Genomic DNA, 15653 nt, shown 5'->3' on the forward strand with positions numbered 1-15653 from the left:
ACTTTTCCTCTCCATCATCCCCTTTGTGTCCCCAGTGGTCCCTCAGTTATACCTCTCAGGTTTCCTTTATCGTTCCCTTGTTCCTCGTGGCCGCGCCCCTCCCCCTCCCTTCCCCCGAAAGGTAGTCACTCAAGTCCCCACAGAGATGGATAAGACAATCTCATATGAAATGTCCGTGTTTATGGGTCTGAAATTTATTCAGAATTATTCTCTGCTTTGTACAAACAAATTTGGTTCCTGTTTTCCCTGGATCATTATCATTATTTAGTGTTTTGAAGGTGCATGCATGCACAGTATTCATGTTCCAGCTATCTCCACCTTTACGTTTTATTGCAAAATATTGCCCGCTCTAAGGTTTGCTATTTGGTAAACATAATAGGCATGATTTTGCATTTTAAATTTCTGTTTTGGGGAGGTCCGCCTGAATCTAGCTGTAGCGACAAAGCTCATATTTTCCTATGGTTCATAGCTTTATTCTATCTATTAAATATGGATTGGCAGGTTAACATTCATCTGTCATAGAAGGGTGTAAAAGTAATTTAAAATGTTATAGCAGTACTCCTTAGTCTTAAATTCTGAACATGTCCTGATGACTTTTTTGGTAGTGCACTCATCTTTGGGCCAGAATGTTACGGATTCATCAGGACTTGAGTATAGTACTGAGGCTGTATTTCAGTATGAAGGTAGAGGTGTGCTGCTATTGCTACTTTGACTTCAGTCAGATGATAAACAGTAGTTTTTCTTGCCATCTCTGAAAACTAAACATTTCCTGGTTTTGTTTTAAGGTTAATTCTGCCACACTGCTTTGACAATTTCACTGTAGGCTCTTTGGCCTTCTCTTAATTAGCTTTTTCTCATAAAATGTCCCACCAGTGGGACAAGGCAAGCTGACTTGGAAAAAAAAATGTGATTTAAGCCTGAGATTTTAGGGCCCTAACTTTGCAAAGTTGTTTCTGATGGCTCTGGAAACCAGAAATATACACAATTCTAATGCATTAACAATATTAGACATATGAAACAAATCTTGTGATTTGTATTTGTATTTCATTACTTTGCACTGAATATGTAGGGCAACATAACCTGGGAAAGAACTCTGAGATTGTATATTTAGACTGGGGCATTTGGTCTCCTTTCATGCAATGCAGCAGGTACGTCAGGTGCTTCGGTATAAAGAAGTGGCACTCTTTTTTTTAAACTGTAAAACCAGTAGCTCTATGTAACAGCCTGTAGCTTCTGGAATTCTAACATTTTCATGAAACTCCTTTTGTCCATGCTCTGCCTCTGTTAAATCTCTGATGTAAACAAGGTGTGATTTCACTGAATATTCAATAAAACTGTATACATGTTATAATGCTGATATTCCTAATACTTACACATCTTTCCGTGATTTTTCTTCTCTGTCTGTCTTTATATGCTAGAGCAGCTTGACTAAAGCAGTGAAACTTTATGGACCCACCACTTCATTTTGTACAATGCAGCTTGATGTGAATATATTTTGTACAAAAAGTGATTTGCTTACCACTTATATCCTCTGAGTGGTCATTGTATGTAATTTGCTCTATCTGTTTGAGATGAACTGGAGTTCCTGAAGTGCCTTATTTTCAGCAGCTAGGAACTTTGATCCTTAGAATAGTGTTTTGCCAATCTGTTTTATGCAAAGGTTGTGTGTGTGTGCGCTTCTTCGAGTGCTTGCTCATGTCCATTCCCAGTGTAGGTGTGTGTGTGCACGCCACATGCACTGGTGCCGGAAACTTTTCCCCTCAGTGGTTCCCATAGTGGCCAGCTCTAGTGCCCTTGCAGCGATGCGCATATGCGCCCGCATATAGGCGCTGTCAGCCTTTCAGTTACTTCTTATGGCCAGTGACAGTGCTCGAACATCTCCTGCTTTGCACATGGCTGCAAGGACAGTGGCCAGGACCCTGGTCTAACTGGTGGGGGTTTCCCTCTGGTTTTCTGCAGACTGGTTCTAGGAAAGGGCCTCGGTGCTGCTGTCCTCTGTCCCTCAGAGCTTGGCACTGCACCTGGATTCAGACTCTGAGCAGGGACTTTCACCCTCCTCGAGTCCAGGGGACATTACCCCAACCAAAGTGATGGACCCTCCCCAACCCAGCTGCCAGTCTCTTCCTCTTCATCCCCAGACGAGGCAGTAGTGGGCCCCGCATCAGCAACACCACTGTACGATTTCAGGTGCCATCAGGACCTTTTAAAGGGTGGCTTCCAACCTGGGCCTCAAGATAGAGGAGCTGGATGAGCCTATGGATGACCTACTTGGGATCCTGGCATTGGCAGCGCCTAGTAAAGTGGCCCTTCCTGTCCACGAAGGGGTAGTTAAATTGGCCAAAGCTCTGTGGCAGACCCCACCCTCCTTGCCCCCCATGTCAAAGAGGGCAGAAAGGAAATATTATGTTCTGGCAAAGGTGTTTGAGTACTTGTACACCCATCCTGCTCCAGGATCGCTGGTGGTCATGGTAGCCAACAAAAGACAGGCAGGGCAAAGCGAGCTCTATGCCTAAAAATAAGGAAGCAAAGAGGCTGGGCTTGTTTGGACGGAAAATTTATTCCACTGCTAGCCTACAACTACAGGTAGTGAATCAACAGGCGCTGCTAGGCAGGTATCACTTCAATATCTGGCAGTTGTTAGAGAAGTTCGTGAACTCGTTGCACCCCTCCAAGCAGGAATTTGGGGCCATCTTGGAGGAAGGGAGGACAGTAGCTAGGTCATCCCTGCAAGCAGCCTCCGATGCAGTGGATTCAGCAGCCAGAACCATGGCATCAGCGGTGTCGATGAGAAGGGCGTCATGGTTGCAGTCCTCGGGCCTTCCGTTGACCCCTTTTGCTGAGCAGACTGAAGTGAGGCTGTGTGGCATGAAGGACTCTGGCAACGTTGCGGTCCCTCAGCCTGTACATTCCACCTTTGTCCAGGAGGCACTTCAAGCCTCAGCATCAGCAGCGGTTTGGAGGTTATTCCAGTAGTGGCTTCTATAAGAAAAAGAATGAGTTATGAGAGGCAGTAGAGCGGCTCCTCATTGGTTGCCCCTCAGCCGTGCTCCAGCCACCATAACCAAGGCGGAAAGCAGGTTGCCCTTGGGCCCCACCTTCAAAGGGCCTATCTATTTCAATCAAGGATCCAACCTCCCTACTATTTCCTTCCCAGTTAACACCCTTTTCCCCAGCCTATGCAGCAATAACATCGGACAGATGGGTGCTGAACATGGTGGCCCCCGGCTATACCCTCCAGTTTGCCTTACTCCCGCCTTCCCACCCTCCTTCCCCGTCCGTCTTCAGGAACCCCTCTCATGAGCAACTTCTCGCATGAAAGGTGCAAGCACTCCTATGCCTAGGTGCAGTGAAAGAAGTTCCTCAGGACTTAAGGGGACGAGGGTTTTGCTCTCAGTACTTCCTGATTGCAAAGGCAAAGGGAAGTCTGAGGCCTATTCTGGAATTCAGACGCCCCAAAAAGTACCTCAGACGGTTAAAGTTTTGTATGGTTTCCCTAGCAACCATAATTCCTTCACTGGATCCTGACAACTGGTATGCCACTCTTGATTTACAGGACGCCTATTTCTACATCTTGATCTTCCCAGATCACAGAAGTTTCCTGCGACTTATGGTGGGAAAGTGTCACTATCAATTCACGGTGCTTTCATTTGGCCTCTCAACCACATGGAAGGTCTTCACCAAATGCATGTCCGTAGTGGCTGCCTAGCTACGGAAAAGAGTGGTACAAGTATTTCCCTACCTGGAAGATTGGCTCATCAAGGGCAGGTCAAGGTCTCAGATCCAGTCCAGCATCACGACTGTTCAGAGTGTTTGTCGGGTGCTGGGTCCATTAATAAACTAACAGGAATCAACGTTAGTCCCAGTACAGAGAATAGAATTCATTGGGGCCGTACTGGACTCTACCAAGACCAGAACATTCCTTCCAGAGAACAGGTTCAGAACAATGTCAGAGATCATAGCCCAGATTTCAGCCCACTCTCTCACCATGGCGAGAGTATGCCTCTGCCTCCTAGGTCACATGGCAGCCTGCACATATGTGGTTTGGCATGCCAGACTGCACCTGAGGCTCCTCCAGATGTGTCTCGCATCAGTATACTCGCCAGCCAGACATCACCTAGACAGGATACTTACTGTACCTCCACAAGAACTTACCTCTCTGAGGTGGTGGACAGAGCTGCACCAAATACTTTCAGGAATACCTTTTGAGGTGCCCCAGCTGTCGATATCTGATCTCCAATGCCTCAGACTTAGGCTGGGGGGCTTACTTAGGTCCCCTGAGGACCCAGGGTGCATGGTCTGCAAAGAAATTGGCGTTACACATCAACGTCTGGGAGCTCAGGGCAATCCTTCTAGCCTGCTCAGTTTTCCTGCCACACCTCTCCAACAGAATCATACAAGTACCAACGGACAATACAGCTTCTGTATACTACATCAACAGGCAGGGTGGGACCCGGTCCCCAGCCCTGTATTGGGAAGCAATACGTCTATGGGACTTTTGCATCAGCCACAACATTCATCTGGAGGTGGTGCATCTCCCCTGAATCAGCAACCCCTTAGCGGACCGCCTCAGCAGGTCTTTCTGCTCTCACCACAAGTGGTCCCTCCATCCGGAGGTGGTCGCTCGGTTCTTCCAGAGGGGGAACAATCCCCAAGTGAACCTCTTCGCCATCAGGGACAACAACAAAAAATACAATAAATTCTGCTCTCCAAGGATTCAGCAAGGGCTTTCTAACCAATGCATTCCTCCTCTCTTGGTCAGGGAGTCTAATGTATGCCTTCCTGCCAATAACCCTAATTCACAAGGTTCTCCTGAAGGTGAAAAGGGACAGAACACGGGTCATCTTAGTGGTACCAGCATGGCCCCAACAGCATTGGTTTGGGATGCTTCTCGAACTGGCAGAGCCAAGGCAGTGGAGGCCTCTGTTACGCTCAGATCTGTTGTCCCAAGATCACGGTCGCCTACTCCCTCCGGAGTTGGCCTCCCTTCATCTCACAGCATGGATGCTCTGTGGCTGACTGAAGAGGAGCAAGCATGCTCAATCCAGATGCAGCAAATCCTCTTAGAAAGCAGAAAAGCGTCCAACAGATCATCTTACCGAGCTAAGTGGAAATGCTTTGCCTTGTTGGGTGGCTGAGCGGCGCATTTCCCCAATGGAGGTGTCACTCCCTACAATCTTGGACTACTTGCTCCACTTAAAGCAAGGGGGGTCTGGCCTTCTCATCTATTAAGGTCCATTTAGCAGCCATATCTGCTTTCCACCCCCTAGTGGAGAGGAGGACAGTTTTCTCCCATGGTATGACGGCTAGATTTTGGAAAGGCTTGGAAAAACTTTCCCCCAACGCGCGATCCCACTCCCCAGTGGGATCTAAATTTGGTCCTTTCCAGACTCACCGGGTCCCCTTCGAGCCCCTAGCCTCGTGTTCCCTTATGCATCTTTCTTGGAAGGTTGCTTTTCTGGTGGCTATTACGTCTGCAAGGTGGGTATTGGAGATCAGGGTATTAACCTCAGAGCCTCCATACACTGTGTTTTATAAGGACACAGTCCAGTTGTGCCTGGATATTGAGAACTGACTTCTCTGAAACTAGGTTTAAAACTTACTAAACAAACTTACTAAACCAACACTGTTAAACTTTACATTCTACAAAATGTTGTTTGATTGTTTTAACTTTCACACACACAGCAGACTCTTTTTACCAATACAGTTAGCTGAGTTATAAGAACTAAAATTTACACACATCCCTATTTGCTGTATTTCTTGTATGGAAATCAATAAGCTAAAGGTATTTAAATGCTAGATCTTGATCTAGTATTTAACTTAAATAGCATGGCTTTTCCCAAGTTTCCTCCAGTGTATGTGAAATTTTGATTTTTCCCAGCATTTAGAATTGATCTAAAGAAAAAACCTGATTGCTGTCCTTGTGGAATCACCCCCAAACTAAGTCTTCTTGTTTTTTAAATTTACAAGTTCTCTACTGCTGCTAGTTATGGGCCTCTATAGTACTACTTAGGTAACTTATTCTCGGAGACTGATATCAATTCATATAGCTGGTTGGTCTCAAACTTAAAGCATTTGTGACTTGTGTATGTCACTGTTTCCAGCTGTGGGCTCTCTTTCTTCTTTTCAAACCAAGGAGTTTGCGTCTCTTGAATATCAAAGTAGTAACATTTTAGTCTGGCTTACCTTCATGGACCCTCGTTACTTTTTAATTTTTTTTCTTTCAATAGATGATGTGGTTAAGTCATTTATTATGTTCTTGGTCTTTGGTAGACTTGGCAGTTGCCTCTTGCACCAGTTAGTTTCTCTTTCTTTAGAAGACTGGGTTTGATGTAGCAACTTTAATACAGGTAACTCCTTCCCATGATTTCTAGCACCAAAAACTGGTAAGAGCTACTACGTTTAACTCCCGTGTTTCCTAGATGAGCAAATCCAATGGATTGCTTGGCTCAGGAGAGATTAATTTGTTCTGAAGTCATAAAGAAATCCTGTATACAGTTGTTCAGATGTCTTGAAGGCAATGATATTGCTCAGGATAATGTGGTACTTGTAGTGGAAATAGTGTAATATATATTTTGTAGTGTAATATTTATATGTAGTGTAGTGTTATAATAGTGTATATATTATATATTAATAGTGTGTGTGTGTGTGTGTGTGTGTGTGTGTATATATATATATATATATATATATATATATATAACATAGATAGAATTTCTGTCTTATGTTTGTGAAAGAGAAATCCTTTTTGCTTCCTCTCTCCTCACTTTTTTTTTTTTTTTTTTTAAAACATCTCTTCATTATTGAACATTCTGCATTGCCCCTTCAATGCTTTTCAGACCCTCAAGACTTACCAGGTAGTAATACCAATAGGTGCTGTAAAGTGAAAATTATTTAAGTGTCAAACCTTGCTTCTGTTGAGAAAGCACTGTATGAATGAGCAGCACAAGTGCTACCCTCAGCCACTGGGGTAGCTGGGAAGGAGGTGCCTGCAGTTTCTTTTCCTGTTTGATTAGTAATGGTAGGAGATTACCATTAGCAGTTCCATAATGGACCCCTCTAAGTGTGCTTGTGGTGGAGGGGGAATAGTTTAGCTACTTAATTTATTTAAAGTCTGCATTCAGTGATATTGGGTCAGATTTCATACCCAAGTAAAATTTGAAAAGGAAGGCTCTAACTAAAGTACTGCCAATAGTCTTCATTAGCACAATAGGTATGTAGTTTAAGCTTTCTCTCTCCATTCTCCCATCCAATAGTGATACTGTAGTGTACTTGTAATATACTGGCATCAACATGGTACAAATTGTATTTTGTTTTGTTACTGTAGTTGGCACCAGAATATCATTCTTGTGGTCTGTTCCACCCTGGAACTAATGTTTAATGGTTGTAGGGGGTGCAATCTCTATTAAAATATACAGTGCCAGTAGCAAATTTTGGGAGCATCTGTACAACTATCATTTTGCTTTGGTTCCTGAAGCACACCTTGTAACTAGTAAGCTGTTCATCATTTTGTATGTGCTTAAGCAGAGTTAGCTGATATAGTGTTAAAAGCACCTGCATCTTCTCTACGCTAAACTTATGATATTAGTAATACATTAACAGCTGCATACTTACAAATGTACAAATAAGACCTAGTTGGACAAACTTGAGTGGTGATGCAATATGATTATACACTGATCCTGAAATAAATGCTATAGGTGACAATCCTGGCATGGAATACTAAGGTTGAGTATGAGAAAAATGAAGGAATAGGGATGAGAAGACATACCTCTGTTCAGGGAAGGAATGCTGGGAGAGGAAAAAGTGTGTGTGTGGGGGGGGGGGGGGGGTTGTTCATTTTAAAGGGAGATTAAAAACCTGAGGTTTAGACTAATCCTACTATCACTGATCCTACTGATTGATGGTTGAAGCCTATGAAAATGAACCAGTATGAAATGTTTGAGACTGGTAGTAACTAAAAGACACAATGCACATACTTAATACTTTTAAAGTTCTCTGGCATCATGATTCATTTTACTCTTCATAACAAGATATACACCACAGAACTGTAATAAGAATTAACTTACTGAACATAACCATTATGCTCAGTGCGTGCAGAGCATAAATGGAAGATCTAGTCCTTGCTCCAAAGAGCTTGATGTCTAGTAACGTATCCTGTTTTATTTTCTCCACTATTTCAAGTTTTTAGAAATCAAGATATCAATTCAAAATGTCTCTTTAGATTGAGATGATTGGTTTCACGCTACTTTAGACTCATAATGAAAGGACAGTCTCCTTGCACTGATATACTTGTGAAAACAAAGCTGTAGAAGAAATGTCATTCAGAAATGTCTACCATTGAAAATTTGGAAGACCGTATTTTAAGACCTGTGACCACGAGGGGAAAATATTTAAGCATTTACCAGATGTTTCAGAAGCTGAAGTTAAAAGATAATTGACTGACTCTGCTGTAAGAGTAGTTTTCCTTTTTTCACTAGCTGAATAAATTGTAAAGTGAGAGCGTTTTATGAACCAAGCTTAACCAATCTGACTTCTGCCTATCAGTTCTGTGGTATTTTGTATTTTATAGGTCAGCTGGGCATTCTTTAAGGTAATAGTGCATTGATATGATCCATTTAAACTAACACTGTAGTATGGACTAACCTTGAACTATATTGTGATCAGTTTTGGAGGTTTGACTGCAAAAATCCTATTGTAGTTGAGGTGTGGAGGAATGTATATGTTCAAATGCTCTAGATCAAAATGGTAACTTCCGCATATGAAAATCTTCACATGAATTGATAATGGAACAGATGCTTAAAATCATAGAAATAGCCTGATGATTTTTGTTGTTGCTGTTAATGATTAAATATTGTGCAGTGAGCAGGCATATTTCCCCTGTTTAGTCTTCAGTTTATACTTTAAGAGTTTAAGGTAGTATCATGAGTACAAGGATCAAGAAGTATTTCATATGGATGTCTTTTCTGTGCTTTCAGGCTGTAGGCTAAGAATTAATATATTCTCTCTGAAAGTGATTAATGTGAAGAATTCAGTACTTTAAGTAAAAGACTGTATGCTAATGAAAATGTACACTCTGCTGCACATATGCTACCAGATATGTTTGGGATAGTAGCTGTCCCTTTCTGGAAAGGGAATTGGCTTATAGTCCATCATTTAAAATGGCCCAGTCCCGCACAGAATCTGTACCACCACAGTTAATGAAAGACACTTATTCTTCTGCAGTTTTTGTTTATGACCAGGGCCCTGAAAGTTGGTGGCATTTTTTTTTTTTAAAGAAACAGTTATAGAGAATTTGACCCTAAGATCCTTTTTCTAAAGCAAACTTTGGTGCCTAGATTAGAAGATGCCAAAGCAGTGGAAGCCTTTGTATTTTAAAATGCAACAGGTGAAAATTATCTGAGTTCACTAGATAATTGGCTGTGCATGTGAATTTCAGGTTTACAGAAGAGGAAAATGGCTCAAGAAACTAACCATAGCCAAGTGCCTATGCTTTGTTCCACGGGATGCGGATTTTATGGAAACCCTCGTACAAATGGCATGTGTTCAATATGCTATAAAGAACATCTTCAAAGGCAGAATAGTAATGGTAGTACTGGTAGAATTAGCCCTCCTGGTAAGTAATTCAAATAAGTATTAGATTAATATCTAGCATGTTCATTCCCATTTGAGCAAACCTTGTGTGCTACATTAGAGTGAGATTCTATTGCTGCCCCATCTTGATTTTGGGGGGTGGGGAAGTGGGGAAGATTAGGGGCATGGGTTTTTGTGTTTTTGTTTTTTCCTCCCCCACAAGCAACTGATGGTAAAGTAAAGAATGAGAGATTTGGCAGCAGTACAGTATATTGCCGTAAGTCTCTACTGTTTTACAGAATTTTTTAATCAGCTTTAAAATGAAATAAACATACTGTGGATAATCTTTTTATAAGTGTAATTGTATCTTTTATTTTTGTGGCTTGCATTTATTTCTGGCATGCTATAATAAGCACTAGGTGTCTAATATCACAATAAAAATGTTAGAAATTCTTTTCAGAGAAGATTTATCAGGAATTACTAAATTTACAGAGAACACCCTACCCTGTCTGGGGCAGATGAAAAATAGTTAGAACAAAATCTAAATATTAAATTCTGAAAGTAATTGGTGCAAGATTAAGATTGACATTTGAAACATACTACTCAAGAATCTTTCCTTTTAAAAAAAAAAAAAAAAAAATTTACACAGCACCTGGATTAAGGCAATCCAAGACTTTAGGCACGCCCCACGTGTGGTCTTCCTGCACTTTGGTCCAGCTCCAGGTTGGCAGCAGAGGCCCTGCTTCACCTGACCACCCGGAATGAGCAGCAGTTATGACCTGGGGCCTCTCCTTCCTCACCCCCAGCTGCCTAGAGGAGCTAGGAGACTCTTTCTCCTCTGAACCAGTGGTAGTGTCCCTCTCATTCCAAGCAGTGGTGAAAGCAGCAGTAGGGTCCTACTAACCTATTGATATGGTGGCCTGACCTGCTCTTGTGGTGAGTGTGGGCCAAGACTGCTTCTTTCCTGGCTCTAATGGCAGCTTCTTCTTCTGCTGGAAACTGTGTGCACACTCTGGTAAACCTCACTGTATGGATTATACTCAGGTCACATTTTTAAGCTTTTTCACAACCACCAGGGCTAGAGACTCACTTAAGTGGAAAGCTGTGAGTCTGACTGTGACTAGGGTGTGGGCCTTTAAGAACTTTTCAATGGAATCTTCAAGTATCTTTAAGTATGTTACTGCAATTCTATATTGACTAATGTTCCCTCTTGTTGTAGTATGTGTTGCTTATTTCAGTGTGGTTTTTTAAAACCCAGCAGACCCTTCAGGGATATAGTACTTAGCTTTAGAGAAGGTGGTTCCTCCATTTCAAAATGGTTTGTGTTGGTCAGTGCAAATATCTCCTACCTTACATGGCAAGAATTGTACTTCTTTCGGTGGAGGTGGCATGATTCACCACACTAACTGATCCTGGAGGCAGTGCCTCTGGTAGTATGACTCCATGAGCTACTTGCCAGTTGGCTCAATAACAAGTTGGGTCAACACAGAGATTCCTTCCATAGTGTTCCCATGGCCTAAGTCTCTCTTTACAACTGAATGAACAAATGAAGAAATTTTGCATTCTAGTACAGGCACTCTGTGACGGACTTCTTTGGATATAGACACATAGCATAATACCTTCACAGAGAGATTTGTATAGTTCTTTGGATTTAAGCTGTGTCGTCTTATGTACTTTTAACTACTTGGTGACTGGTAGTATGCCATGTAAAAGCATAACCTGTGCTACTAAATGTATCACTTAATGTATTAACATTCCATTCTGTTTAATGGCATGTTACTGTTTGTTGCATCACCAAATGTGCAGTGGTGGATACATAGTGAAATGGGTTAAGTAAAATGATACCTGGATGATACTAAAATGATACTCTGGGCTTACAGGGATAGTTGGATACTGGTCCCAAATATTCTAAAATATCTTATCTTGTATTGATCTCTTGCAAAAAATTGAAGCTGAAATAGCAGTTATTCATAGAAGCTTTTGAGTAATTTAAAACAGTCATGCTTTTCTTTGTTTAATACCGCTTTTTTGAAATATGTGCAGTGGAGGCTTTTAGTGGACAAGGATGGGAAGTGGGCAAATCTGACCAGACATAATTAACTTAAGTAATTATAGTACAATAGAATTCCATTAAAATGTAGGCTCTGATTCAGCAAGGAATTTCTGCATATGTTAAATTAACTTGCTGAGTTGGGACCAGAGTGTAGAAGAATCTTTCTTGTAGCTAAATTCTGTAACTCGATAAAGCAGTGTAACCCATTTTACATTAGTGTCTTTCTTCCAGCAACTTCTGTCAGTAGTATAACTGAGTCTTTACCAGTACAACACACAGAAAGCAGTGTCCCAGAAACTCAGTCAACATTAGACTCTACATCTACCCAGTCTATGCAGCCAAGGTAGGCTTCCAATTGTCTTGTCTATGCTTGTTTATTTCAGTGTTTATGTAAAATGTTGACTAACATCATTGTTTCAACTAATTCCTAAGGCTGAATAATTAAATATTAAAAATTGGGAATGCGAAATCAGCTATTTGATCTTCCATACTTAAAAATGAGATTTCTGGACCAATTACTATTATGCAAACAAGATTATCTTGTCTTGAAAACAAAATTCTGATTTTTAATTCAGTCTCAAATGCCAAAATCTCTGCAGTGATTCCTCTCTGGTCATAGAGAAATCATATCTGCATTAGAGCAGTCCGTGAAGTCTCATCACTCCACAACATGCAATTTGGCTGTTTATTTTCTAAGGGAAAACTATCTTCCAAATAGGAGTTATTAATTGTAAATACTTAGAAGAGCTTTCTTGTCCACTTTAATTGTACTTCTCTTTACTGACACACAGTGTTGCATATTGAACTGTTTGCTTCATTTCATCTCATGGGAAGTAGTATGGTCTAGAGGATATATGAGACCTGAATTCTGTTCCTAGCTCTGCCACTCAACTACGGTCTCCTTCACTTCAATTAGTAAAGGATACATAATGTTCTTTTGTAAATCTTTCAGAGATCTACAAATGAACAGCGCTATGCACGACCTAGGTATTATTTTTATTTATTTTGGTAGCTGCATATCAGTGTTGAGTGACATGAACCCAACAACAGTTTAATTTTTTCAAGTGCTTTGGGATCCATTGCAATGAAAGATGCTAGGCAAGTAGAAGATTATATTAAAAATAAATTGGCTTGCAATTTCTAACTTCATCAACCAATCTTCTACTTTTAAAACTTTCATAACATAGACTACAGGTATGTAGGAGGATTAAACTCATTTTATAGTTGTCTGAACACAACCAGTCCCAGTTTGCAGCTCTCAGTCAATATTTATAAAAGCTGTTAACTTTATAACTCATACCCAGAATCCAAGTTTAAAAGTATGAGCTGAATAACCCCTGCCATGATTGCTGATCTCATGATCTTTTTTTTCACCCTTATATTTCTAGCTTGGTTGGAAGGTTTGTACATCACACTAATACTGCCTTTCTGCCCAATCAAATGGCATAAAGTTCATGCCAGGTCTGGAAAAGTATCAGTGTTGTAGGTTCAGGGGCAGAGGCAAACATATTGAAGTGATGCAAGGCACCTTTACCCTTCCTCCCCCACAACCTGGTTAGTATCCAGAGCCAGCCTCTCTTTCCTTCCCTGAGTTCTCTGGTAATCTCTAGTTTGGTTAGTGGGTGCCCAGTTTCAACTTGAGTTTTATTTAGAAAAGTATTAAATTTAAAGTAAAGTTGAAAATCTACTGCCCCCTTCTCCCACTCACCTCCAGCAGCACCTGAGAATTTTGATCCATTCTCTTCTTGGTGAGCCCTCAGCTGGACTGATGATGCACTAGGTCACAAAGTTTTATGGGCTTCTGTATGTAACAGGGGATAGGACGGAGGAGAAGAGTGCAAGATGTCCTGTGGAAGTCTTCACTATTTGAGTAGATTCCTCTATCTTCCTGGAGTTAGGCTATACAGCCTAATGATCAGTCACAGTGACAAGCTGCAATTTTCTTGCTCTTGTTAAACACACCAATATATGTATCTGAAGTTTGTAGCCACTATAGTTACTTCATCTAGTTGTTGACGTTACTCTTAACTAGGCTTGGAAGGATTAGATTTTTATCTGTAAATGTTGGTAAATATAGATTTCACCATAGAAATATTTTTGTCAGTTTGTGTCTATCAATAATAAGCAAAATTTACAGATAGGCAAAGTAAGAGAAATGTGCTTGAGAACTTATTTGGTTTTGATTTAAGAATATTTGTCAACATCAAGTCAAAATAAACAATTTGTGCTTTAAAGGTTACAAAGCTTTAACTATTTAAATCTCAATGTTTAGTGTCATTAAATAATAATTTTTGTCTAATCCACCCTACCCCCATTTCTTGCAACTGTGAAAATTAAAATGGGTATAAATAAAAAAAATTTAAAAGTAAACATTGATATTACCAGCTGAAATTATAAGAAAATTGAATTCTGCCAAGCCTACTCTTAACTAAAGTGTGTGCTACAATGGAATCTGAAAATATTTGGCTTCTTACCAGTCTTAAATATTATATTTAACTACTAACTAGTGCTGTAATGTGCTGCTGAAGTCTTTCATTTCTAAATGAAAAGATTTGCTACACTGTGTTTTTGTCCTCTCATAATATCTGAGCAGTCTTTTGAAAGTAAAGCCTGTACCTGGCTCTAACAAATTCTCAACTATTTTCTTCCTAGTCCTGTGTCAAACCAATCACTTTTAACAGAATCTGTAGCATCATCCCAAGTGGAAAGTACAACCGTGGACAAAACAGTACCGGAAACAGAAGATTTGCAAGGTTAGTGTCTGAATTTGCATAACTAAAGCATGTATGAAATATATGCTGTTTTTACACCTTGACTATTTTTGTAATAAACTCTAACAGACTGCAGTCTGAGCAATGTAAAGACAATGTTCCATAGAACTGAAAGACCATAAAACATACTTTTAATGTAGAAATACTACATAGATGGAAACTTCAAATAAGCTTGACAGAAATGTTTAAATTTCACTTTATTTTGAATTCTAACTATATAAAGAGCTAGATTTTTAACTGGGGTTGGGGAAGTATGTGTTTAGTTTACATTATGAATGGATTGATTATTCAGTTTTACTATAACATTATTAAAATCAGATTTGCACTATTGAGTGATGAAAGAACTTGGTGCTGTTAAAAATATATATATAATTAGGGTGACCAGATAGCAAGTGAAAAAAGTTGGTATGGGGGTGGGGAGTAGTGGGCACCTATATAAGACAGAGCCCTAAATACCAGGACTGTTCCTATAAAATCGGGACATCTGGTCACCCTATATGTAATGGAGAATAGTTTGTTTTGTCTGCCCAAACTGGATTGTAAACTCTTTGTCATAGTTTGGACATTAGCTGTAAATGCTCTAGCAGTAATGTGCATTGTTGTGGAGCTGATACAATGTGAATAATTCTAGTGGTCTTCAATCTATTTTGAAACAGGTAATACACTGTAATATGGAATATTATCTTGTAGGTAAAAGGCTGTCTAATAGTACCTACACATTATATGGAACCATTGAGATGCAGTTTATCAAAAATTAAATTATGTACACCAAACTCGCCATAATTTTGCACTCCGAAGTGCTGCAGCAAGAGTTAAAGAAAAAATAGAATATGCACATTAGAAAATAACTAGCTTTTTCTGGATAGGTGACTTTAATAGTACTGCCCTAAAATCATTATAGTTGGTGCAAAGTGCATTTGTTCTGTTTGGTTTTCTATTAAATGTGGAAGCTTCCTGAAAGTAACATGATCATCAGTAAAGATCTATAATCGTGTTAAGTTTTGTGAGAAGGGGAAAAAGGAAGGAATTACCAATTCAGTGTCCCTTACTTTTCTCAGAACCTTGCAATACTTAGGCATTATCATCATCATGTGGTCCTCAACTTCCTTTTCACTGCTTCCTGGCCAGCACACTTCAGATATGGTGCAATTATCAATCTGTGTGACGAGGAGGATGCCTTTAGCAGTGTCAGGCAATGGTCAAATGTTCCAGACTCATTTTACATTTGCCACCACCATTGAATAGCCCTTTCACACGATGATGTT

General features: G+C 40.3%; 1 protein-coding gene across 3 annotated transcripts in view; it reads left to right on the forward strand.

Annotated features, from left to right (window-relative positions):
* ZFAND6 (zinc finger AN1-type containing 6) overlaps positions 1–15653 on the forward strand; it is a 46878-nt gene that overhangs the window by 19196 nt on the left and 12029 nt on the right. For all 3 annotated transcript variants that reach the window (XM_067555698.1, XM_067555699.1, XM_067555700.1), the window contains 3 exons: positions 9431–9607; positions 11849–11960; positions 14270–14370. In XM_067555698.1, the coding sequence (XP_067411799.1) occupies positions 9448–9607; positions 11849–11960; positions 14270–14370 (373 nt within the window). In that variant the 5' untranslated portion in view covers positions 9431–9447. The remainder of the gene's footprint in view (positions 1–9430; positions 9608–11848; positions 11961–14269; positions 14371–15653) is intronic.

This window comes from Emydura macquarii, unplaced genomic scaffold (genome assembly GCF_026122565.2).
Source record: "Emydura macquarii macquarii isolate MOO-44397 ecotype Brisbane River unplaced genomic scaffold, CSIRO-AGI_Emac_v2 contig_1644, whole genome shotgun sequence".
Taxonomy (NCBI): Eukaryota; Metazoa; Chordata; order Testudines; family Chelidae; genus Emydura; species Emydura macquarii.